Below are 26779 nucleotides of genomic sequence, written 5' to 3'. Positions count from 1 at the left end.
CAGCTATTGGTTCTGATTTATCCCCCTGCTTGTTACATCCTCAAAGAACTCTAATAAATTTGTCAAACATGATTTCCCTCTCATAAAACCATGTTGACTCTGCCTGATTGCTGAATGACTTTTCTAAATTTCCTGCTCCTACTTCCTTAATAATGGACTCTAGCATTTTCCCAATAACATATGTTAAGTTAACTGACCTATAGTTTCCTGCTTTCTGTCGCCCTCCCTTTATTGAATAGAGGTGTTACATTTGTGATTTACAATTCCAATGGGACCTTTTCAGAATCTGGGGAAGTTTGGAAGATTACAATCAATGCATCCAGTATCTCTCCAGCCACTTCTATTAAGACACAAGGATGAAGCCATCAGGTCTAAGGGGACCTGTCAGCCTTTAGTCCCATTAGTTTTCTTAGTACTTCTCTAGTGATAGTGATTGTTTTAAGTTCCTCCCTCCCTTTTGCCTCTTGATTCTCTGCTATTCTTTGGATATTTTTTGTGTTTTCTACTGTGAAGACAGATACAAAATACTTGTTCAAAGTCTCTGCCATTTCCTTGTTTCCCATTATTAATTCCCCAGTCTCATCCTCTAAGGGATCAACACTTACTTTAGCTACTCTCTTCCTTTTAAAATATTTGTAGAAGATTTGACTGTCTGTTTTTATATTTCTGGCTAGTTTACTCTCACTCTAATTTCTCCCTCCTTTTTTATTTAAGTTATCCTCTCTCTGCTGGCTTCTAAAATTTTCCCAATCTCTGTCCGACCACTAAATCCTTGCAGCATTGTAAGCTTTTTTTCAATTTGATACCATCCTTAACTTCTCTAGTTAGCCACAGATGGTGCATCCTTCTCATTGTGTCTTTCTCAATGGAATATACCTTTAATGAGAGTTATGAAATATTGCCTTAAACTGTCTGACACTGATACTCTACTGTCTTACCTTTTAATTTATTTTCCCAGTCCATTTTAGCCAACTCTGTCTTCATACCCTTGTAATTGCCTTTATTTAAGCTTAAGACACTACTTTCAGACCCAAACTTCTAACCCTCAAACTGAATGTAAAATTCTATCATCTTGTGATCACTCTTTCCTAGAGGATCCTTTACTATGTACTCATTTATTAATCCTGTCTCAGGTCTAAAATAGCCTGTTCCCGGGTTGGTCCCAATACGTATTATTCTAAGAAACTATCCCTAATACACTCTCTGAACTTATCTTCCAGGCTACCTTTGCCAATTTGATTCATCCAATCCATATAAAGATTAAAATTGCCAATGACTATTACAGTACCTTTCCTACAAGCCCCCATTATTGCTTGATTTATATTCTGTCCTATGGTGTACCTACTGTTAGGGGAACTATAAACTACAACCCTCTGAGTAAAGAAATTTCTCCTCATCTCTGTCCTAAGTGGCTTCCCCTTATTTTGAAATTGTGTCCCTGGTTCTAGGGGAAACATCTTACCTGCATCTACCCTGTCTATCCCTTTAAGTATTTTGTAGGTTACAATGAGATCACCTCTCATTCTTCGAAACTCTAGAGAATACAGGCCCAGTTTCCCCAATCTCTCTTCATAGGACAGACCTGCCATCCCGGGAACAAGTCTGGTGAACCTTTGTTGCACTCCCTCAATTGCAATGATATCCTTCCTGAGGTAAGGGGACCAAAACTGTACACAGTACTCCAAGTGCAGTCTAACCAAGGTTCTATACAATTGAAGCAAGACTTCACTACTCCTGTACTCAAATCCTCTTGCAATAAAAGCTAACATACCATTAGCCTTCCTAATTGCTTGCTGCACCTGCATGCTAGCTTTCAGTGATTTATTGGCGAGAACACCCAGGTCCCTTTGTAATCTACACTTTCTAATCTCTTACTATTTAAGAAATACTCTGTACATCCATTCCTCCTACCAAATTGGATAACTTCACATTTTTCCATATTATATTCCATCTGCCATGTTTTTGCTCACTCACTGGGCTGAATTTTAGGCCACCCCAGTGGGTCGGATGGTGGCATGGGGTGGCTTAAAATTGAGCAGGAGGCTCCAGGAGGCCTACCCACCCTGCTCCTGCCTCCGGTCAACTTTACGGCCACTTAAGGGCCATGGTCTGCCTCCATAGGTATTTTACCCGTGGCAAACGGGCGTGTTGGGGACGTGAAAGGCCGCCCAGCAATAGCTGCCGGCCTTTCCGCACGCCGGGGGTGGGGGTTGGGGGTGGGGTGCCATTGCAGTCGGGCACAGGGTGCCCGTTTGAGGGCCACCCCACCTCCCAACACACCCCCCAGACCCAAGACGCCCCCCCCTCCCCCCCAAACAAGCACTCCAGCCTCACCAGGGAACGACTGATCCCCCTGGTGACGCATGCCCAACTTACCTTCACTCCTTGCTCCATGGCGTTGGCTGGGCTGCAGTCCCAGCAGTGGCCATCGCTCTTGGTGGCGCTGCTGGGACTAAGAACTGCTGGCCCGCTGATTGGCTGCCAGCTCACTGAGGCGGGATCTCTTCCCTCAAGGAGGTGGAAGTCCCACCTCGGGCAATTAAAGCCCGGGGACCTGTAATATGCAGAACGGATTCCCGGGCTAGGCGGAAGTGGGTTCGTCACCGACTTTTACATTGGTGGCGAATTCCCGTCCACCTATGATAAAATCCAGCCCACTAAGTCTGTCCAAATCTCCTTGAAGCCACTTTGCAATTTCCTCACAATACACATTGCTGACCCTTGCGGTACCCCACTAGTCACAGCCTGCCAATGCGAGAATGACCCGTTTATTCCTACTCTCTGTTTGCTGCCTGTTAACCAGTCCTTAATCCATGCTAGTATATTACTTCCTATCCCATGTGCTTTAATTTTACTAACCAACCTCCTGTGGGGGACTTTATCAAAAGCCGTCTGAAAATCCAAATATACTACGTCCACCGACTCCCATTTATCAATTCTGTTAGTAATATCCTCAAAAAACTCCAAAAGGTTCCTCAAACATGATATACCCAATCAGATCATTATTATCCAAGTGCCCATTTATCACATCCTTTAGAATAGATTCTAGCATTTTCCCTACTACTGATGTAAGGCTAAAAGATTTGTAGTTCCCTGTTTTCTCTGTCCCTCCCTTATATAGTGGGTGGGTAGGCGGTGGCATAGTGGTACTAACACTGGACTAGTAACCCAGAGACCCAGGGTATCGAATCCCACCAAAGCAGAAGGTGGAATTTGAATTTAGTTAATAAATCTGGAATTAAAAGCGAGTCTAATGATGGCCATGAAACCATTGTTGATTGTTGTAAAAACGCATCTGGTTCACTAATGTCCTTTAGGGAAGGAAATCTGCTGTCCTTACCTGGTCTGGCCTACATATGACTCCAGACCCACAGCAATGTGGTTAACTCTTACATGCCCTCTGAAATGGCCTAGCAAGCCACTCAGTTGTATCTAACTGCTACAAAGTCTATAAAAAGGAATGAAACCGGACGGACCACCCGGCATCGACCTAGGCACCGGCAACGACAACAGCAAACCCAGCCCTGTCGACCCTGCAAAGTCCTCCTGACTAACATCTGGGGGCTTGTGCCAAACTTGGGAGAGCTGTCCCACAGACTAGTCAAGCAACAGTCTGACATAGTCATAATCACAGAATCATACCTAACAGACAATGTCCCAGACACTGCCATCACCATCCCTGGGCATGTCCTGTCCCACTGGCAGGCCAGATCCACCAGAGGTGGTGGCACAGTGGTATACAGTCCGGAGGGAGTTGCCCTGGGAGTCCTCAACATCAACTCCGGACCCCATGAAGTCTCATGGCATCAGGTCAAACATGGGCAAGGTAACCTCCTACTGATTACCACCTACCGCCCTCCCTCAGCTGATGATTCAGTACTCCTCCATGTTGAACACCATTTGGAGGAAGCACTGAGGGTGGCAAGGGCACAAAATGTACTCTGGGCGGGGGACTTTAATGTCCATCACCAAGAGTGGCTCGGTAGCACCACTACTGACCGAACTGGCCGAGTCCTAAAGGACATAGCTGCTAGACTGGGTCTGCGGCAGGTGGTGGGGGAACCAACACGAGGGAAAAACATACTTGACCTCGTCTTCACCAATCTGCCTGCCGCAGATGCATCTGTCAATGACTGTATTGGTAGGAGTGACCACCGCACAGTCCTTGTGGAGACGAAGTCCCGCCTTCACATTGAGGATACCGTCCATTGTGTTGTGTGGCACTATCACCGTGCTAAATGGGATAGATTTTGAGCAGATCTAGCAATGCAAAACTGGGCATCCATGAGGCGCTGTGGGCCATCAGCAGCAGCAGAATTGTACTCATCCACAATCTGTAACCTCATGGCCAGGCATATCCCCCACTCTACCATTACCATCAAGCCAGGAGACCAACCCTGGTTCAATAAAGAGGCATACTTCAAAATGAGGTGTCAACCTGGTGAAGCTAAAACACAGGACTATCTGCATGCCAAACTGCGTAAGCAGCATGCGATAGACAGAGCTAAGCGATCCCCTAACCAATGGATCAGATCTAAGCTCTGCAGTCCTGCCACATCCAGCCATGCATGGTGGTGGACAATTAAACAACTAACTGGAGGAGGTGGCTCCACAAATATCCCCATCCTCAATGATGGGGGAGCCCAGCACATCAGTGCGAAAGATAAGGCTGAAGCATTTGCAACAACCTTCAGCCAGAACTGCCGAGTAAATGATCCATCTCGGCCTCCTCCTGAAGTCCCCAGCATCACAGATGCCAGACTTCAGCCAATTCGATTGACTCCATGTGATATCAAGAAATGACTGAAGGCACTGGATACTGCAAAGGCTATGGGCCCTGACAATATTCCGGCAATAGTACTGAAGACCTGTGCTCCAGAACTTGCCGCGCCCCTAGCCAAGCTGTTCCAGTATAGCTACAACATTGGCATCTACCCTGCAATGTAGAAAATTGCCCAGGTATGTCTTGTACACAAAAAGCAGGACACGTCCAACCCGGCCAATTACCACCTCATCAGCCTACTCTAAATCATCAGTAAAGTGATGGAAGGTGTCATCAACAGTGCCATCAAGCGGCACTTGCTTAGCAATAACCTGCTCAGTGACGCTCAGTTTGGGTTCCGCCAGGGCCACTCAGCTCCTGACCTCATTACAACCTCGGTTCAAATATGGACAAAAGAGCTGAACTCAAGAGGTGAGGTGAGAGTGACTGCCCTTGACATCAAGGCAGCATTTCACCGAGTATGGCATCAAGGAGCCCTAGCAAAACTAAGGTCAATGGGAATTAGGGGGAAATCACTCCGCTGGCTGGAGTCATACCTAGTGCAAAGGAAGATGGTTGTGGTTGTTGGAGGTCAATCATCTGAGCTCCAGGACATCACTGCAGGAGTTCCTCAGGGTAGTGTCCTGGGCCCAACCATCTTCAGCTGCTTCATCAATGACCTTCCTTCAATCATAAGGTCAGAAGTGGGGATGTTGGCTGATGATTGCACAATGTTCAGCACCATTCATGACTCCTCAGATACTGAAGCAGTCCGTGTAGAAATGCAGCAAGACCTGGACAATATCCAGGCTTGGGCTGATAAGTGGCAAGTAACATTGACCAGAAACTGAACTGGAGTAGCCATATAAATACCATGGCTACAAGAGCAGATCAGAGGCTAGGAATCCTGAGGCGAGTAACTCACCTCCAGACTCCCCAAAGCCTGTCCACCATCTACAAGGCACAAGTCAGGAGTGTGATGGAATACTCTCCACTTGCCTGGATGGGTGCAGCTCCAACAACACTCAAGAAGCTCAACACCATCCAGGACAAAGCAGCCCGCTTGATTGGCACACCATCTACAAACATTCACTCCTTCCACCACCAATGCACAGTAGCAGCAGTGTGTACCATCTACAAGATGCACTGCAGCAATGCACCAAGACTCCTTAGACAGCACCTTCCAAACCCACGACCTCTACCAACTAGAAGGACAAGGGCAGCAAATACATGGGAACACCACCACCTGCAAGTTCCCCTCCAAGTCACACACCATCTTGACTTGGAACTATATCGCCGTTCCTTCACTGTCGCTGAGTCAAAATCCTGGAACTCCCTTCCTAACAGCACTGTGGGTGTACCTACCCCAAATGGACTGCAGTGGTTCAAGAAGGCAGCTCACCACCACCTTCTCAAGGGCAATTAGGGATGGGCAATAAATGCTGGCATAGCCAGTGACGCCCACATCCCATGAATGAATTTAAAAAAAGGGTGACATTTGCTGCCTTCCAATCTGCAGGAACAATTCCAGAATCTGTAGAATTTTAGAAGATGATCACCAATGCATCCACTATCTCCATAGCTACCTCTTTCAACATTCTGGGATGTAGAATATCAGGTCCCAGGGACTTCTCAATCTTCAGCCCCATTAATTTCTCCAATACAACCTTCGCACGAATACTAATTTCCTTCAATTCCTCATTCTCCCTAGTCCCTTGGATCTATAATTCTGGGAGATTTCTTGTATTTTCCTCAGGTGAAGACAGACACAAAGTAATCATTTAGCTTCTCTGCCATTTCTCTATTCCCCATTATAAATTCTCCTGACTGCTTTTAACGGATCCACATTTGTCTTAGCCAAATGTTCCTGTTTATGTACCTGTCGAAGCTTTTTCAGTCCCTTTGTATATATTTGCTCATTTGCATTCATATTCTATTCTCCCTTTCTTTATCAGTTTCTTGGATCTCCTTTGCTGTATTCTAAAATTCTCCCAATCCTCAGGTTTACTACTATTTCTGGCAACTTTATAGACCTTTTCTTTTAATCTTATACAATCCTTCACTTCCTTTGTTAGCCACGGTTGACTGCCTTTTCTTTTGGTGTTTTTGTGCCTTGAAGGAATGTATAGTTGCTGTAAACTATGTAATAATTCTTTAAAGACTATCCATTTCCTATGTACTATTCATACCTTTGAATGTATTTTCCAATCTACCTCAGCCAATTTGCCCCTCATACCTTCAGAATTTCCTTTGTTCAAGTTCAACAGCCAGGCTTCAGATTGAACAACCTCACTTTCAAACATAATGTAAAATTCTGTCATATTACGGTCACTCATCCCTAAAGGTTCTTTTACAACAAGATTACTAATTAATCCTTTCTCATTACATAATACTAGATCTATAACAGCCAGTATTCTAGTCGGTGCCTCAACATACTGCTCTAGAAAACCATCCCTAACACACTCCAGAAACTTGTCCTCCACAGCATTAGTGCTCATTAGGTTTACCCAGTCTATATGCAGATTGAAGTCACCTATACATTCATCCATCTTGTTATGAATGCTGCGTGCATTCAGATATAGAGCCTTTAATTCTGTACTTTTACAATTTTTCCCTACTCTGACCTTATTTGCTGGTGCATTCTCATGTTTGTATGCTCTGTCCCTTCCTGTCACACTCTGGTTATTGTTACCCATATCACTTCCCTGCACTATTGTCTTGTCCTTTCTCGTTAACTTTCTAAATTTCCCCTTACCTGAACCTTTGCCCCACCCCCCACCCCTATTTAGTTTAAAGCCTTCTCTACAGCTCTAGTGATACGATTTGCCAGGACATTGGTCCCATTGTGGTTCAGGTGAAACCCGTCTCAACAGAACAATTCCCTCTTTCCTAGTATTGGTGCCAGTGCCCCATAACTGAAACCCATTTCTCTCACACCAATCTCTGAGCCATGCATTCAACTCTCTGATCTTATTTACCCTATGCCAATTTGCTCGTGGCTCAGGTAGTAATCCAAAGATTATCATCTTTGTAGTTCTGCTTGTTAACTTAGCCCCTAGCTGCTCATACTCCCTCAGCAGAACCTTTTTATTAGTTCCACCTATGTCATTGGTACCCAAATAGACCACGACAACTGGATCCTTCCCCTCCCACTCCAAATTCCTCTTCAACCCTGAGGAGATGTCCATAACCCTGACACTGGGCAGGGAACACAGCCTTTGGGACTCATGTTTTCAGCTGCAGAAAACTGTATCTATCCCCCTAACTATACTGTCCCCTACTACTACATTCCTTTTTACTTCCCCAACGTAAATGGCTCTTTGTACCACAGTGCTGTGGTCAATTTGCTCATCCTCCCTGCAGTGCCTGCTCTCGTCCATACAAGCTGCAAGAACCTCAAACCTGTTGGACAAGGACTGAGGCTTCTCTATTGCTACCTTCTGGATCCCCATACCTGCCTCACTCGTAATCGCACCCACCTGTCCCTGTCCCTGACCAAATCAGAAGTACCCAGCCCAAAGGGTGTGACTGCCTCCTAGAACAAAGTGTCCAGGTAACTTTCCCCTCCCTGATGCATCCCAGTGTCCAAATCTCAGACTCCAGCTCATCAAGACTGAGCCGGAGTTCCTCGAGCCTGCAGACACTTACTGCAGATGTGGTCGCAGTGGATCACACTGGTCTCCACCAGCTCCCATAGGCTATAGCTGCAACACATCACCTGTCCTGCCATCTCTATTGTGTTTTATTTAACTAATTAGGTTTCAAGTTTAGAAATATCACTGATAATTTGTAGTTATATAATGTAGTTGAACTAGTTAAGCTACACATTTAATACAATACTTATATCTCCCCAGTACCAGTTTAAACTACTGCCCCAGTTTAGAAAGGGAAAAAAAACCTTAAAATTCACCAACCAATTACCCACCTGCATCCTAATTAATGCCTCTGGGCTTCAGCTCTCAGGTCTCACTGTCTCCAGCTCCCTCTCTTGAATCACTGCTTGTTCCGTAAAAGACCAGAACAGCACTTCCTCCCTCACTGCACCGAATTCCCACACTTAACAAATTCTTGAATTAAGCACTCTGTCACACAGGACACAGTCGAGCAGAACTTCAAGCTTCTTACGGCCATTTGACTCAGGACGCTAACTGAGCACAGCCCAGGGATCTAACCAGGACACTCCTGTGCTAGTATCACATTGGATTAGTGGATTTACCCAGCGGAGGCCCACATATTTGCAACATATTTGCATTTATTATACAACATACACTGCCAATGTAGGCATCTTGTATAACTGCTTGTATTGCCAAGCATTACTTTGGTTAGACTGTCACAACACATCAAAAATAATGTCTAACACACATACACACACACATCAATGAAAGCAAACTAATTCAAAGCCATTTCTATAGATTCCCCAATAAGCCAGGAGCTTCAATTGCTTGTACCAGTAGTTACGTTCTGTCTTTATCCTCCTACATATATTTTCTATGTTGTCGACTGTATTTAATGGACACGCCTCAATGCAAATACAAACTCAGTGAAAGCCATTCGTGTTAATTACTCAGCTGGCAGTGAAAGACAAAACCCAAGAAGAGGGAGATTGTTTAATCCGGGAAAAGAACAAGCGATTGGATTGAAAATAAACATATATAGAGCAAGGGAACTAAGAACAAAACACAACTGACAGATTAAAGACAGGTGTTTGGTTTGGCTTGGTCCCCTGTTGAGTTTTTTTCACATGTAAATAAATTCTGAAACATTGGGATACTTAAAACAGATAAAAAATGTCAGCAGTGATAAAACAATGAAACTTATGATTAAAAAACACTGAACACAATGATTAAAAGTGCAGAAATGGTCAGCAGTGAGCTGAATGACTGGAGGAAGGATGGAAAAGTGCAAGTTTCCCTCGCAAAGAAAATGACTGATAAAAACAGGCACATGTTAAAAGCAAGCTTTAGAACAGATTCAACTGAACCAACTCTGCTCCAGTTTTTAAAAAGAGAGGTGGATGGGTTTTGATAACGGTATTGGAAACAGTAAAAGTTGTGTGGGGGCAGAGGGGTGTAAGGTTTGTGCTTGAGTATTGAAAACGATTGGAGGAGCAGCTTTGCTGAAGATATTTTTGGAGAAAGATCACTGAGAGAAATATAGCAGTTTGGTAAGTTTTTAAAAAGGACACTTCCTTTAGCTGGGGGCAGATGGACTGCAGCAGTTCAGGAAGGCAGCTCACCACCACCTTCTTAAGGGTAATTAGGGATGGGCAATAAATGCTGGCCTAGCCAACGATGCTCAGATCCCGTGAAAAGTATATTAAAAAAATGAAATCATGATGTAACTGATTCTGGGGCTCGTAAATAGGACTTTCCAGTTACAAATCTACAGGATCTATATCATGTTATTATATTTAGCTTAGCTCCTGAAACCTTCTTGTGGACACCCGGTTGGTGTAAAGAGCCATTGATGGTGCACAGGAAGAGCTCAGGAGCATGGCAAAAGAACCACACTCCCAAAACCACTAGGAAAATAGATATTTAACAAGTTTTCTGGGAAATGGGTCTTTGGATTTCGAACCTTTAGATTAAAGATGTGATGTTGTTGATCAACAGTTACATAAGGAAGGGTAAGTTCACTGCCCTGAATGGGATGTTGCTCTCAAAAGAAGATTGGAGATAAAGCTACAACACTGTAGCACCAATCTTCCAACCTATGTGCTCCCATCAGGAATGCTCCCATACTAGAGTTGCCAACCCTCCAGGATTGACCTGGAGTCTCCAGGAATTAAAGGATAATCACCAGGGCACTGCTCTGAGCAGCCCAGGGGGGAAATCAGAGGAGCATTTAAAATTGAGTTCTTTGTTAGTGATAAAAGTAAGTTGGAGATGGGGATAAAAGGTTGCTTTTTTGACAATCAAGAATTATCCAATCAGGTAATGAAGAGTCTGTTCGCTTTCCCATTGTCAAAGGAAGCCAGGGATGGGTAAGTCAGGTGACCAATGACAGGAGTGTGGAGGTGGGGTGGTTGGAGGCAGGATGTCATGTGATGACACCTCCAGGAATATGTCCAAGCAAAGTTGGCAACGCAACTCCCTACTGGGATCTTTGCACCTGTGAACTTGCTGTCAAAAATTTTGCCTGTCAGTGTCCTTTCCGCTAGAGCCCAGAACTGCGTGCACAGCCCAGCTCAACCTCAATTAAACGTAACTGCGTCAAACATTGGTAGGAAATAAGGAGTGAGCCGTGGTTTATGATCACATGTGGTCTACCCGCACTGTTGAGTGATGAGTTCTGTCAGTTATTAGCTAGACTACAGGGTCAGAGACTGGATCACTGGGGTCTGGTGTTCTCACTGGTATATCCTTAACTCTCATTAGTTGAGCAAAAACAAGATATAGAGGAGAAAGAGGGAAGGGCAAATAAAACATGGCATTTACAGATAAAAGTGATTTATTGGGTGGGGAAGGGGTTTAGCCCATACAAAGGTTTTAAAATCTGTAACTAGGCAGAAAACAATTCCATGTCACAGGGAAACTGATGGTCATGAAAATGATGTGAAACGTGTAATAACAAGGATTAGCTCTCTTCTAATAGGCCATACGACACTTCTGATTATGTGTTAAGCTCAACCATCTGGGCTGGGTGAAGACATATGGCACTAGCTATTAAGTACAGTCGTTACTTAATGGTGTGTGCAATTCTGTAAAGACTGAAGAAATGAGACAATATTATATCAGACCCTCAAGCAAAGCTTTTACATCAACCATGATTTTACACAACCTGTCAAGTGCAGGCTATCTCTTATAAGATAATTACTGCTTTCATGTTGCTAGAGGGAAATACAGTGTCTCAGGGTCCAGTGATACTGGGGAGAAGAGGCAGGCACCCACCATTCATCAGAATGACTTGACTTACAGAACCAGTTCAGAGCCTGCTCACTTTCCTTCCCACTGTTTCCCCTTTCCCTGGGCAACACACTGGGTTATGCACTTAAAGAATGTCTGGGTTAAAGACACATCACTTGGCAAATGCCCAACAATCTTCAGTTTGATAGGAAATCAGTCATCAAGTCCCCTTCAAGTAAAACATTAACCCCCCCACTCAGTAAGCAGCAGAAGCCCATAGGCAAGGATCAGGGGAGCCCCACACAGATCAATCTGCTTCAATCTCTCCAGTTCATTTTGTGCTGTGGTTTAAATAACCACACGTCAAATCTGTCTGACTTCCTTTCAGCAAATTGCACAGACGCAACTCAATGAGAATTTTACCCTAATTATAAAATTATCAGTAATTAGTATGAAGAAAAAGATAGAGAAATTATTTTGTGAACTTGACAAATGGTCTTTGGGTGGTGCAGTGTTCTGGGAACATATAGACCTTAAAGTCCCAGGTTTGATCTCTGTGCTGGAAATGGGTCTACTATAATAAGGTCAGCCAAATCATCACTGCATTGTCCAGATAGTCCACCGCACCAGCCCCCACCCCTCCCCCCCATCACCACCGTTACCTTCCCTTCTCTTCCCCAGTGTCTGATCTCTCACCCAAGGTAAAGTCAAGTGTCCTTCAAATGGCCTGACGGCCCCATCGGCTAAATGGTCAGGGGGAAATATAGTCAATGCTTGCTCTCTTGACTGCTATCCAGTGACACTGGTTGGAAATGCACAGGGAGAGTTAGGATAGGAACAGATCGGACTCTTAACACATTCATGCAGGATTAATGGTCACTTTGGCCAGGTTGGTGAGGTCAGCCAACACTGGTACGATACTGTTACAGGTCTCAAAATACGAGGGGAGAAAATTGGAAGTGTGTAGAGAAAGAAAGATTGCTACAGGATAAGCAACACTTTGAAGAGCATTCCTCATTTCCACAATGGAATGTGGAGAGTATTAAGTGTCTTATGTTTTCCAATGATCAACTTTTAAAACATTTTTTATTCGATGTTTCTCTTCTGCAGGAATCCCCAATGGAACATCTAACTACCATTAGGAAGTCCCTCTGCCATAGGAACATTGGAACAGGAGGAGGCCACCCAGCCCCTTGAACCTGTTACGTTATTCAATCACATCTTGGCCGATCTGTATCCTAACTCCATTTACCCACCTTGGTTTCATAGACCATATATCCATAATACCAAAAATCTATCCATCTCAGTTTAGAAATTTTCAATTGACCCCCAGCCTCAACAGCCTTTTGGGGGAGAGAGTTTGAGATTTCCACTATCCTTTGTGTAAAGAAGTGATTCCTGACATCCTGGCTGGAATTTTAAGGTTAAGCCCTCTTTGCGCTGGATTCCCCTATCAGTGGAAATAATTGCTCTCAATCTCACCGATCAACTCCTTTAATCACCTTAAACATCTCAATTAGATCATCTTGCAATCTTTGAAACTCAGGGGAAGCAAGTCGAGTTTGTGCAACATGTCCTCATAATTTAACCCTTTTAGCCCAAGTATGTCGCACTCCCTTCTTGTAACTGAAGTTTATTTTTCAGCTCTGTTGGCTCCTCCATGCCTGGAACTGTAAGCATGTTAGTTGAGTAGATTAAATAATATAGGAAGAATTTGACACTCAACTCCCAATAGCACCTCTGACCACATTTATAACTGATCTAATTTTTTAGAAAGCCATTGTAAATCATTCTAATCAAATTTTAAAACTTGTGTAGGTCTTTGTGAGCCATTATGAATCATTCTATAAACTTTCTTAAACAAGACATTAAAAATACGTTTCAAATTTTCCTTTGAGCACTTCTCTTTTCCCACTGCCACCCCCTCCCCAGTCATTCTGTTCTTCAACACACAGTTCAATTCGATCTTTGCAAATGAGCTCTAATGAGCACAGTTCGCCTTGCATCATTCCTGATTAGTTGCAAATGAATAATTTGCATTGATCCAGTCAAGCAGCATTCATTATCCAAATGCACATCGTAATCCAAACCATCATGGTTAAGTTTTGGGAGGTGACTCACACCCTTTGGGAGCAGGTCATCGAAGATGGGTCAGTCTGAGTGCTGATGAAAGGTCGCAGACCTGAAACGTTAACTCTGTTTCTCTCTCCACAGATGCTGCCAGACCTGCTGAATATTTCCAGCACTTTCTGTTTTTATTTCAGTCTGTGTGCTGGATCATTTAAACTAGTATGTCAACTTAGCACTTGTCAATTCAAACAATCACACACCAGTGTGAATGTGCCCATTATTCCAATTAAATCACTATGGTGTTAATGTATTGATGTGCATGGGGGTGAAACAGGACCTTAGGACTTAAACCAATATAAGAAAGTAAACGATAATTACACTGCAAAATATTATTCTGCACTCTGATGGTGAACCACATTGGTGGTGTGCATGAATCTGGATTCTGTGAGAGATTCTGTGAGCCAAAGACTTGCAGGTTGATGGGTAAATTGGCCATTGTAAATTGCCCCTAGTGTAGGTAGGTGGTAGGAGAATTGAGGGAAGGTGGGGATGTGGTGGGGAATATGGGATTAATGTAGGATTAGTATAAATGGGTGGTTGATGGTCAGCACAGACTCGGTGGGCCGAAGGGCCTGTTTCAGTGCTGTATCTCTCTATGACTCTATTAGTTGGGACTTTTCTGGTTGATAGCTGTATACGCAGGCAGTTCAGGCAACAACAAGAACAACTTGTATTTATATAGTGCCTTTAACGTAGTAAAACCTCCCAAGTCACTTAAGAGGAGCATTATCAAACCAAAATTGACACCGAGCCATAGAAGGAGTTACTAGGACGGCTGATCAAAAGCTTGGTTTAGGTGAATATAAAAGATCCCACGGCCACTATTGGAAGAAGAAGAGGGCTGCAGAGTGGTTAGCACCGCAGACTCACAGCTCCAGTGACCTGGGTTCTGTTCTGGGTACTGCCTGTGCGGAGATTGCAAGTTCTCCCTGTGACCGTGTGGGTTTCCGCTGGGTGCTCCGGTTTCCTCCCACATGCCAAAGACTTGCAGGTTGATAGGTAAATTGGCCATTGTAAATTTCCCCTAGTGTAGGTAGGTGGTAGGAGAATGGTGGGGATGCGGTAGGGAATATGGGATTAATGTAGGATTAGTATAAATGGGTGTTTGTTGGTCGGCACAGTCTTGGTGTCTCTCTATGACAGGGAAGTTCTCCCCGGTGTCTGTAGTATAAGGGCCTGAGAGGGTTAATGTTTGAGACAGTGAGCAGAAACCCGTCCCACTGCAGTGAAGATGATGAAATAGTCACATGGGTATTTGGCTGAGAAGAAGCTAGAGGCAGCACAAGGTGTGTTGGCTAGACAGGCTTGCGGAGGGTGTAAAAATGTATGTCTGTATAAAATAAATGAGTTATTCTTTCGCCCTACGAAGAACCCAAATCTTCTTTAACCATCGCTCGACCTACGCTATTACAATACACAACAGTGACCTGGCCAAATTTTTAACCCTCAACCAACATCATTAAAGAACAGATTATCTGGTCATTATCACATTGCTGTTCGTGGGAGCTTACTGTGCGCAAACTGGCTGCAGAATTTCATACATTACAACAGCAACTGCACTGCAGAATATTTCAGTGACTGTAAAGAGCTTTGTGACATCCTGAAGATGTGAATTGCATTATAGAAAGGCAAGTTCTTTCTTCCCTGCATCCTTCCCCGTAGGGAGGATACACGGGAAGATGACAGGGTACGTGAGCTTGCACTCACTGTGGGCTAAGCATTAGAAAATGTGAATGGATCTGCCAGAGAATCCTCTTACCTTGAACATCTGTTTGACTTTCTGCCGTGGCAGATTAACATTGAGTTTATGCATCAACTGCAGGACCTCACCAACACTCAGGCAGCCATCGCCATTCTTATCTGCCTCTGCAAATGTCTGCTTTAGCCACATGAATTAACAGTTAAGGACAATACAGAAAACTGGGCCTCATCTTCCTTGATTACCTTTAGGGATCAGGGAGTATTTACAAGTGGATCTGGGTGGACTGTGGAATCAGGTACACTGTACAGGCTCAATGGAAGCTGTCGATCTGATGGTGCCATGTTTTCATTGCGGGTACTCCGAGATTGAATCAAAAAACTTAAAAAATCAATTTGATTCTGATAGACCCACACATCAAACTGGAATACTGAAGGATGGTTCTGGGAATTGAAATTGGGAGAAGTTAAGGAAATTGAGATACAGTGAGAAGGGGTTGAGGGTGAGAGGAATAGGTGAGGGCTGATTGTGGGATAATGTTAAAAGGAATTAGGGAATATGGTGAGGAGGGACTGAGGGATGTAATGATATGGATTGAGGGATGTGGTAAAAAGAATTCAGCAATACAATGATAAGGGATTGAGGGATACAGTGGGAAGAAATTGGGGATATGGTAAGAAATTGATGGATACATTGGGAATGGATTGAGGGATATGGTGAGATGGGATTGAGGGATACATTGGGAATTAATTAAGGAATACGATGAGGGATTGAGGGATATAGTGAAGAATTGAGCTATAATGGTGAGAGACTGAGGGATATGATGAGGAATTGAGGGATTCAATGGATAGTGATTGAGGGGTATGATGAAAAGTTGGGTACGTGAGGTTGACCTATAAAACAGATGGGTTTCTTGCACCTAATGGGCTTTTCTTGATCCTAAAAATTCTTATAAGGTTCCCTTAAATTACAGACCAATGTAATTCACCAAAGTACAGCCTCTCTCCAATACACCAGACACTCAGTGGCTCTGCATCTGTGACATTCTTTCATTTAATCTGCCCAAAAAATTGGTTCTGCTCTAAACTGTTTTCTATCGATGAAGACGGGAGTTAGCAGGAAGAGCCCAGCAGGTGTATCACATCAGCAGGTCATAAGGTATTGGAATTTGTTTTGTTCTCCCTACTCTGCTGAAGATATCCATTAACAGACAGAAAGCCTTTCTCACCTTTAGTCAGCATTAAGAGTGTTCTGTGATGAGATGGGCTATTGGATTGTTTGCTTTATCTTCCTGCCTTATAACCATTAATAGTAATGAGTGTGATATTAACATCAGGTGACAGACAGCTGCCAATAGATTGTAAAGCACAATGGCTTCTCTGGGTGAGGAGGAATAGCTCAGCTGTATAAATGGGGAGAAAAAAGATATTGGTGCAGGAAATGAGACACTGCAGGCGTCTTCTATATTAAACATAAACTGCTCAGAGCCTGGAGTTCACTTTCAAATCTCAAAAAAGAGCTGGTGCAAAACAGTATTAATCAAACCATTAGAGATAAGAGAGGAAACAACTGAATTCTCATCGAACTAGTGGTTGCCAACCCTCCACAATTGCCCTGGACTTAAAGATTAATTTCCAGGCTACTGCTGTGAGCAAAGCCCAGGAAAAAAAATCAGGACTTTAAATAAATTGTGTTCTTTTTTTTTCATTTTCTCTGAACACTTCTGTTTATTGATTATAAAAATATTGGGGATGGCGGGGAAATTAATGCTTGACTGGGTGAGGCAGTTGGAGGTGGAAGGTGATGTGATAAAACCTCCAGGAATACGTCCGATCAGATGTTGGCAACCCTTGAGTTTTATCAAGTTTATCAGAGATGGGGAGGAAGGCTGTTTGACTGATGGTCAAGAATCATCCAATGGGGTACTGAAGAGTCTATTAGCTTTCCGAATGGCAGTGGGAAGGCAGGGCGCCGAGAGATTGGACATGTCGGATGACCAATGGTGGGAGCCTGGGTGGTGGGGGGGGGGGTGTTGATTGGAGCTCATGTGATGAAAGCTCCAGGAATATGTCCAATCAGAGTTGTCAACCCTATGTATAACCCAATTAAAATGACTCACCAGCAGTGGGGGTAGGACTATTATAGATTGCCTTGCAAAGAGCTAGCACAAGCACAATGGGCTGAATGGCCACCTCCTATCATCCATTATCATTCTACCACTATCAGGTGTTACTCTAAAGCTGAGGGGATAGGTCTTCCTGTCCGGCACTGGAGGGATAAAGCTTGGAGTGATGATTTTCCAACCATTCATTTTAACTTATGATAAGGATTTCCACCCACCAAGCTCCGGTTCCTGAAGAGGAAGGTCTGTCCCGGGAATCTGAACTACAAGATGCTTCCCAACCCGAGAACCCTGGATGACCCTCTTTCAATTTGCACCTATATGTTATACTCCGCTGCCTTGCCCTGCTTGAATTTTATTGGCTGATGGCTTTGGATTGCATCTTGCTCCCTCACTGCTGATTAAACCCTGCGCGAGAACACCAAATCACTTTGTATGCACAGCATGTCATAAATATAAATTAATGGGAATGTGGATTTAACTGTACTGCACCTGTAACAGCCCACAGAGTTTGGGGATTCCTACTTTAGAAGTTTAATTATTCAGGAGAGTTATACTTCCCCTCTCATCGTTTCCTTCCCTAAGTGCAATGCTAATTTATTTATTTTTTATTTAGAGATACAGCACTGAAACAGGCCCTTCGGCCCACCGAGTCTGTGCCGACCAACAACCACCCTAAGTGTAGCTAATAGCCTGGCCACAGTGTCACTTCTAGTTTAAGGCAAGAACACCTAAATAACAGCACTCCCAAACACTCAGCCAGCAGGCTGGGAGGTTTGGGATTGGTTTTAGCGGCTTTGTAGGGTTGCCAACTCTCCAGGATTGCCCTGGAGTCTCCAGGCATTAAAGATTAATCTGTTATGAGCAAAGCCCAGGGAGAAAAATCATAGGATCACAAAAAAATGGTGCGATTTTATTCAAACACCGTTTATTAGTTACAAAAATGTTGGAAATGGGGGAAAGGAGCCTTTGACTGACAGTCAAGAATTATCCAATCGGGATATCAATGGGTTGTGGGAAGGTGACCAATCACAGCTGTGTGGAAGCAGAGGGACTGGAGGTGGGAAGTCATGTGATGAAACCTCCTAGAATTCATCCAACCAGAGTTGGCAAACTTGGGCCTCTCCCACTGTCTCATCAAAATGCAAGACAATATTCTGAAGCAATTTTTTTCATGTATTCATTAAAAAAAAAGCAGGAACTGTAACCGTGTGGAAGACTGAAAAGCCACTGTCAGAAAGGATATTGGTCGCGTGTCCTCTGCCGTTTCGACAAGCTGTCTTCATCGCTGATCCCAGCCATTAAGTACTTCAGCCCTGTAATCCATGTTCGGGCCTCCTCACCATTCGACGAAACCAGGTCAAGAGATTCCATGTGGTCCCCATAATAAATACTGAAGCAACAGTTTGGGTCAAAGCTTCCATCTGGATAACGCTGGAAGATCTCCGACTGCTTTCCCTCGCACACTTCTCGAATGGCATCTATTGAAACTGGGCACAGAAAGAAGACCATGGCATTTTATAAATGGAAGACGCAGACCCACAACATCATCATATTCTCATCTGAAAGAGCAGGATTTGCAATTATAATGCGTTGTTTATGACCTCAGGACATCTCAGAGCTCTTCACAGTCAATGATGTACTTTCGAGCAGTTGTAATGTAGGGAAAAGCGGAAGCCAATTTGCGCACAGCAAGATCCCACCAACAGCAATGTGATCATGGTCGGCTGCTCTGTTTTACTGATGTTGGTCAAGGGATAAATAGTGGCCCACAGCTGGAAGCTGAAGGCATGGCTGCCAATGGTGAGCGATGTCAATCTGGGATATGCAGGAGGCCAGAATTGGAGGGTTGTACGGCTAGAGGAGGTCACAGAGATGGTGAGGGGCCGGGGGAGTTGGGGTGCAAGGTTGTGGAGGGATTTGAACACTCCAGTACATACTGCGCTGCAGCTGCTCCCATTTTCACCTTTTTTGTCACTCACTTCAAATATTAAAGAGCTACCTATTATCAAATCTCTTTCCCATGGTAACCGGATGACACAGGGCCTAGGACACTGGCCTCTGGAATGTGGCTTTAAATCCAGCATAGACTGATGAGGAGTCTCTGCTTTTATGTAGTTCCATTATAAAATTGCATCTAAGTTAGCACCGACTGATATCTCACTCAGAAATAGAACCGGGGAATGTGGAGAGGCAGTGGGTGGAGGGGGGGATTTAAGGGCTGGTGGGGAAAGGCTGCTTTTCTGAGAAAATGCAATGTCAGGGCAGGAGAGAGGGGCTTTACCGTGGGGAATGTGTTCATCTTCCCCACACTAACATCTCAGCCTTGATGAGCAGGAACAAATCCGCCTGCCAAAATACAGCAGAATTAGCTTCGGCGGAATTCTGGCACATTTTCCACTAGGCCGTTGACCACAAGGGTGCCCCTTGACCCAGGTCAAGGTCATTTGCCTTTTTTCGGCAGGGTCAGCTCAGGCTCAGTGGGTAGCACCCTCGCCTCTGGGTCAAAGGTTCTTGGTTCAAGCTGCACTGCAGAGATTCGAGCATAGATTCCAGGCTGACACTCCCAGCGCCGTACTGAGTGAGTGCTACACTGTCAAAGGTGCTGTCTTTCAGATGAGGTATTAAACTGAGGCCCTGTTTTCTCTCTCGGGGGACATAAAAGATTCCCACAGCCATCATTTTGAAGAAGAGTTCTCCCTGGCATCCTGACCATTACTTACCCCTCAACCAACATCACAACAACAGATTATCTGGTCATTATCGCATTGCTGTTTGTGGGAGCTTGCTGTGCGCAGATTGGCTGCTGCTTTTCCTACATTACAGTGACGACACTTCGAAAGTACATCATTGGCTGTGAAGTGCTTTGGGATATATCTGAGGCTGTGAAAGGCGCTATAGAAATGGAAGTCTTTCTTTCCCCTGGCCTGTGCCTGGGAATTTTCCCGATGGTGGGGACACGATTGGAGATTGGATGCGGGAGGCGTGGCACAATGTCACACGATTTGCTGCCTCTTTGCTGGGGGAAGAAATGCAATAATTTTCCTCACAGTGTCACAGCTCTTGCCATCGGGTGCAAGGGCTTCCCGGCCCATTCCTTTTTAATCCCCGCCTTCTGCACCCCAGCCCACCTCCCCATGGGGAGACTGGATCTGAGGGGCGATCAATCAGCACTACTAAGGTGCAAACAATGGGAAATATACCAGACGGGATATTTTTGTTGTCTGTACACAATTATAATGCGCCTGTCCATATTAGGGCTGAAGGAGGCTGTGTGCCCATAGTTTCGATGTAGGCTCTTGAATGAGCTGTCCAATTAGTTCCACCCCCACCCTGCTCCTTGCCCAATAGCACTGCAAAGTTTTCTTTTTCAAAAAACTGTCCAAATGCCCTTTTGAAAGTTCCTATTGAAGCTGGATGACATCACTTTCAGTGACCAAACAAGGAGGTGGGGAAGTGTCTCCTGGTGAGGTTTCTGTCACATTTTCAACTCCACACCTTCCAATGCCTTTCTATGTGAGACACGTTCTGCTTCTTTCTCTCAATGATCCACCATGACTGCTGAATATTTAGCAACACGTTCATTTAGGTCCCTTGACGACCAATGACATTCCAAGGAAATTGGCGCATAATTCCAGTATTAATTATTGGTAATCCCTATGCTGTCACACTGCATTTTTTTCTATAACTCTTCAACATGCTGTAAATAATTGTTACTGATTACAGCCTTATTACACCCAACTATACTGTATCTTGGTGACTAGTAGTATCATTACATGCTAATATGTTTGTAATTATGCCATTATTCAAGGACCGTGAAGTACAGTATTGTCCTGTGTTGTTCCCATTACCAATTCATTCCCAGCTCTGAAACGAACGGCACTACATTCAGAGACCGAGAGCCAATTAACAGAGCCACCTTGGAGAGCTGTCAACTCAGCTCATTAACGCTTAATTGGAATTGAGGCTGATGATGCAGTCCTACCGGTATGATGTCATGCCTGGACCAACTACGGCTGAGAGAGTGGGGAGGGAGGGAGAGAGGCAAAGAATGAGAGGGAAAGAGATAGAGGGAGGGGACGAAGGGGTGAGAGAGAAGGAGGGGACGATGGGAGGGAGGAAGGGATGAGAAAAGTGTAGTCGGAGAACGGAAAGAGACGGGGAGAGGAAAATGAGGAGCGGGAGAGGTGGAGAGGGGTAAAGTGAGGGAAATGGGGAAGCGAATTGAGAGGAGTAGGCGGTGGGGAGGGGAGGTGAGTGGGGGCAACCACAGCCTGTTGTAAGAGAGGTGGGGAGAGGAATAGTGGAGATTGGTGGCAGAGGATGAAGTGCAGAGAAGAAGGGAATAAGGAGAAGCAATTGGAAGAAGAATGGGAGGAAGAATGAAGGAGGAGAGAGGTGAGTGGGTGGGGAGAGGAAAGATAGTGAATATTAAGAGAGAGGCAGATGGAAGGATTGAAGAGAAAAAGGTTCACATAAACAGTAATACACGTGATTTGATTAGCAAGCATGACAAATTACAGAAAGAAAATTCCAAAACTGAAAATGCCATCTTCTTTAATGTAACAATTGTTAAAGAACTGAATGTCAGAACAGTGTGTGGCTCCTTGGAAATTTAATCATATCCTCGCTGATTAATGGAACCTGTCTTTGGTCGAAACAACAAAAACGAAAGACTTGCATTTATATTGCACCTTTTATGTCTCAAAGCACTTTACAGCCAAAGAAGTACTTTTGAAGTGTAGACACTGTTGTTATGCAGGAATCATGTCAACCAAATTTGCACAGCAAGCTCCCACAAACAGCAATGTCATAAAGACCAGATAATCTGTTTTTGTGACGTTGATTGAGGGATAAATATTGCGGAGGACACCAGGGATAACTCCCCTGCTCTTCTTCGACATAGTGTAATGCATTCTTTTACCTCCACCTGTGAGAGCAGATGGGGCCTCAGTTTAACCTTTCATCCAAAAGGCAGCACCACCTCAATACTGCACTGGAGCATCAGCACAGATTTTGGGTTCAAGTCTCTGGAGGGAGACTGCTTTCTAACTCAGGGGCAACAGCACTGCCCATTCAGCCACAGCTGGTCATGCTGTCACCCATTATCTGGGCTGACATGGAGTGCTGCCTTCCCACAAGGGCCATCCTTCAAATGAGACATCAAATTCAGGCCTCATCTTCACGGTTCAGGTGGTTCAAAGATCCCATGAGGTTATTACAAGAAGAGTTCTCCCAGCGCCCTGGCCAACATTCCTCTCTCAACCAACACTGGCCAAATCAGGCTAATCTCACTGCCGTCTGTGGGACCATAGTGAATGCTGCTGCTTTTACCTATATAACAACAGTCACTGCAGTTCAAAGTGACAACTGCCATTACATCCTTTGGCAAAGGCCACAAGTGGTTCTCAAGATGGCACTGGGTTTGTGTAAACTGATAGAGGAAGCTTCCCATTTCTATTCAACACTTCTAACTGGACAATTGTTATTTTTATTTTGACTTTGAAATTGTGCAGGTCCAAGTTAACCCATTCAATCAGAGAGTTAGATTGTCTCGCTCTACTGTCAGATAAGACTGCTCTACAATATGGGAATACAGCACAGTGTTAAGTTCTCCTTTTAGTGACTTACTGAAGGGGGCAGGTCCCTGATATAACAACCAGAGCAGGGTCCAACAACCTTCGCACGCAACCCCCCCACCCCCCCCACTCCCCCAGACAAACTATCCTTCATTTTCCGGAAACTACACAACCGTTCATATTCTTCCATTGCTGCTTATAATTTCTCTTAAAATAGGGGGTGGTAACGCAGTGGTAATGTCACTGGACTACTAATCCAGTGGCCCAGACTAATGCACTGGAGACATGAGTTCAAATCCCACCACAGCAGCTGAGAGAATTTAAATTCAATTAATTAACAAATCTTAAATGAAATGCTGGTCTTAATAATAATGTGGTTGACTCCTAACTGCTCTCTGAAGGGGCCTAAAAAGACGTACAGTTGTAACTGCTACACAAAAGTTGAAGAAGAATAACACTGACTGGAGGACCTAGGCACGGGAAACGACAAAGGCACATCTTGCAAGGTCCTTCTCACTAACATCTAGGCACCTGTGCCAAAACTGGGAGAGCTATCCCACAGACTAGTCAAGCAACAGCCTGACAGCAGCGTCCTTGTGGAGGTAGTGTCCTGGCTTCAAATTGAGGACACTCTCCATCGTGTTGTGTGGCACTACCACCGTGCTAAATGATATTCTCAGAATAGATTGCACGGCTCAAAAGCAGCAGTAGAATTGTATTCCACCACAATCTGTAATCTTGTGGCTCAGCACGTCTCTCATTCTACCATTACCATCAAGCCTGGTTCAATGAAGAGTGCAGGAGAACATACCAGGAGTAGCACCAGGCATAACTGAAAATGAGGTGCCAACTTGCAGAAGCTACAACCCAGGACTACATGAATGCGCACCAGCAGAAGCAGCAAGCGATAAACAGAACAAAGTGATCCCACAGTCAACAGATCAGATCTAAGCTCTGCAGTCCTGCCACATCCAGTCATGAATAATGGTGGACAATTAAACAACTAATGGGAGGAGAAGGATCCAAAAACATCCCCATCCTCAAGGATGGTGGAGCCTACCAAGTCAGTGCTTCAGCCAGAAGTGCCGAGTTGTTGATCCATCTCAGCCTCCTCCTGAGGTCGCCACCATCATAGATGCCAGTCTTCAGCCAATTCGATTCACTCCATCTGATATCAAGAAATAACTGAATGCACTGGAGACAGCAAAGGCTATGGGTCCTGACAACATCCTGGTTGTAGTACTGAAGACCTGTGCTCCAGAACTAGCTGCACCTCTAGCCAAGCTGTTCCAGTACAGCATCTACCTGACAATGTGGAAAATTGCCCAGTTATGTCCCATACACAAAAACACAAAAAGCAGAACAAATCAAATTTGGCCAATTACCACCCTATCAGGCTACTCTCAATCATCAGCAGGTGATGGAAGGAAGATGTCATCAACAATGCTATCAAGTGGCACTTAAGCAGCTCCTGACCTCATTACAGTCTTGGTCCAAACATGAACAAAAGAGCTGAACTCAAGAGATGTGATGGGAGCAACTGCCCTTGACATCAAGGCAGCATTTGACCAACTGTCACATCAAGGAGCGCTAGCAAAACTGGAGTCAATGGGAATCAGGGGAAAACTCTCCACTGGTTGGAGTCGTACCTAGCACGAAGGAAGACGGTTGCAGTTGCTGAAGGCCAAGCATCTCAGTACCAGGGCATCACTGCAGGAGTTCCTCAGGGTAGTGTCCTAGGCCCAACCATCTTCAGCTGCATCATCAATGACCTTCCCTGCATCATAAAGTCAGAAGTGGGGATGTTCGCTGATGATTCACAATGTTCAGCACCATTCGAGACTCCACAAGTACTGAAGCAGTCTGTGTCCATATGCAGAAAGACCTGGACAACATTCAGGCTTGGGCTGATAAGTGGCAAGCAACATTCGCGTCACACAAGTGCCAAGCAATGACTGTCTCGAGAATCTAACCATCTCCCCTTGACATTCAATGGCATTACCACCACTGAATCCCCCACTATCAACATCCTGGGGGCTACCATTGAGCAGAAACTGAACTGACCATCCATATAAATACTGTGGCTACAAGAGCAGGTCAGGGGCTGGGAATCCTGTGGCGAGTAACTCACCTCCTGACTCCCCAAAGCCTGTCCACCATCTACAAGGCACAGGTCAGGAGTGTGATGGAATACTCTCCACTTGCCTGGATGGGTGCAGCTCCAACAACACTCAAGAAGCTCGACACCATCCAGAACAAAGCAGCCCGCTTGATTGGCACCCCATCCACAAACATTCACTCCCTCCACCACCGACGCACAGTGGCAGCAGTGTGTACCATCTACAAGATGCATTGCAACAACTCACAAGGCTCCTTCGACAGCACCTTCCAAACCTGCGACCTCTACCAACTAGAAGTTCAAGGGCAGCAGACGCATGGGAACACCACCACATGCAAGTTCTCTCCAAGCCACACACCATCCTAACTTGGAACTACATCGCTGTTCCTTCACTGTCACTGGATCAAAATCCTGGAACTCCCTTCCTTACAGCACTGTGGGAGCACCACATGGACTGCAGCGGTTCAAGAAGGCAGCTCACCACCACTTTCTCAAGGGCAATTAGGGATGGGCAATAAATACTGGCCTAGCCAGCAACGCTCACATCCCAAGAAGGAATAAAAAAAAAATCTAATCCATCACAGCAGAGCTTAATGAAGTTTCCAGCTTGCAAGCTAAAGGAGACCTCCTGCATTGGCACACTGCTGGCTCTACATCTCATTTTCTATTAATTTTGTTTACCATGTTTGTATAATTTACTCTAATTCCATCAAGCTCACTCGCTGTCACTTCGTACTGCTCCTATTGTCTAAGCTTCTCTCCTTTCTTCCTGTTAAAATTCCTCCATAGATCTTGAACTTTCCTTCTGTTTTTGTCCAGCTTTCAATCCCTTCACTGTATCAAGTACCCAATGACTTCAGTTCGCCTTTTCTGACTGGCCAGATTGTAACAACTCGCTGTGCAAGAAAAATTCTCCTCATTTCCCCTCTGGTTCTTTTGTCAATTATCTAATTTCTGTGTCTTTTGGTTACCAACCCTTTCTATCGGTGGAAACAATTTCTCCTTACCTGCTCGAACAAAACCCCTCATAATTTTCAACACTTCTACTAAATCTCCCATTAACCTTCTCTGCTCTAAGCAGAACAATCCAAGCTTCTCTAGTCTCTCCACATAACTGAAGTTCCTCATCTCTGGTATCATCATAGATTGGAGGAAATTGTCCTCTCTTGGAATTCACCAGGATTTCAGGGACAAATTGGAATACAGAGGACACCTAAAACCGTCTCGCCAATCCGGGCTTTTGTACAAATCCAACTGCTTTACTAATGACCTTAAGCGAAGGAAACCTGCGGCCCTCACCCATTCTTACTGATATGTGACTCCAGTCCCACACCGACATGATTGACTTTTAACTGCCCTCTGAAGTGGCCTAGCGAACTGTTCACTTGTATCAAAGCGCTAGAAATAATACCACACGGACTGCAGTGGTTGACAAAGAAGGCCCATCTCGGGGCAACTGGAGATGGGCAATAAATGCCAGCCTTGCTACTAACACCCATATGCCGAGAATAAAAAAAAACAAA

General features: G+C 44.7%; 1 protein-coding gene across 1 annotated transcript in view; it reads right to left on the bottom strand.

The window, feature by feature from the left end:
• The window catches only part of plch2a (phospholipase C, eta 2a), a 346627-nt gene that overhangs the window by 129476 nt on the left and 190372 nt on the right, over positions 1 to 26779 (bottom strand). The window contains exons 4-5 of the mRNA XM_068017174.1: positions 18805 to 19048; positions 15497 to 15626 (exon numbers count right to left, since the gene is read on the bottom strand). Coding sequence (XP_067873275.1) covers positions 15497 to 15626; positions 18805 to 19048 — 374 coding nt within the window. The remainder of the gene's footprint in view (positions 1 to 15496; positions 15627 to 18804; positions 19049 to 26779) is intronic.

This window comes from Heterodontus francisci, chromosome 37, assembly GCF_036365525.1.
Source record: "Heterodontus francisci isolate sHetFra1 chromosome 37, sHetFra1.hap1, whole genome shotgun sequence".
Classification (NCBI taxonomy): Eukaryota; Metazoa; Chordata; class Chondrichthyes; order Heterodontiformes; family Heterodontidae; genus Heterodontus; species Heterodontus francisci.
This window is presented reverse-complemented; position numbering and strand designations above follow the sequence as displayed.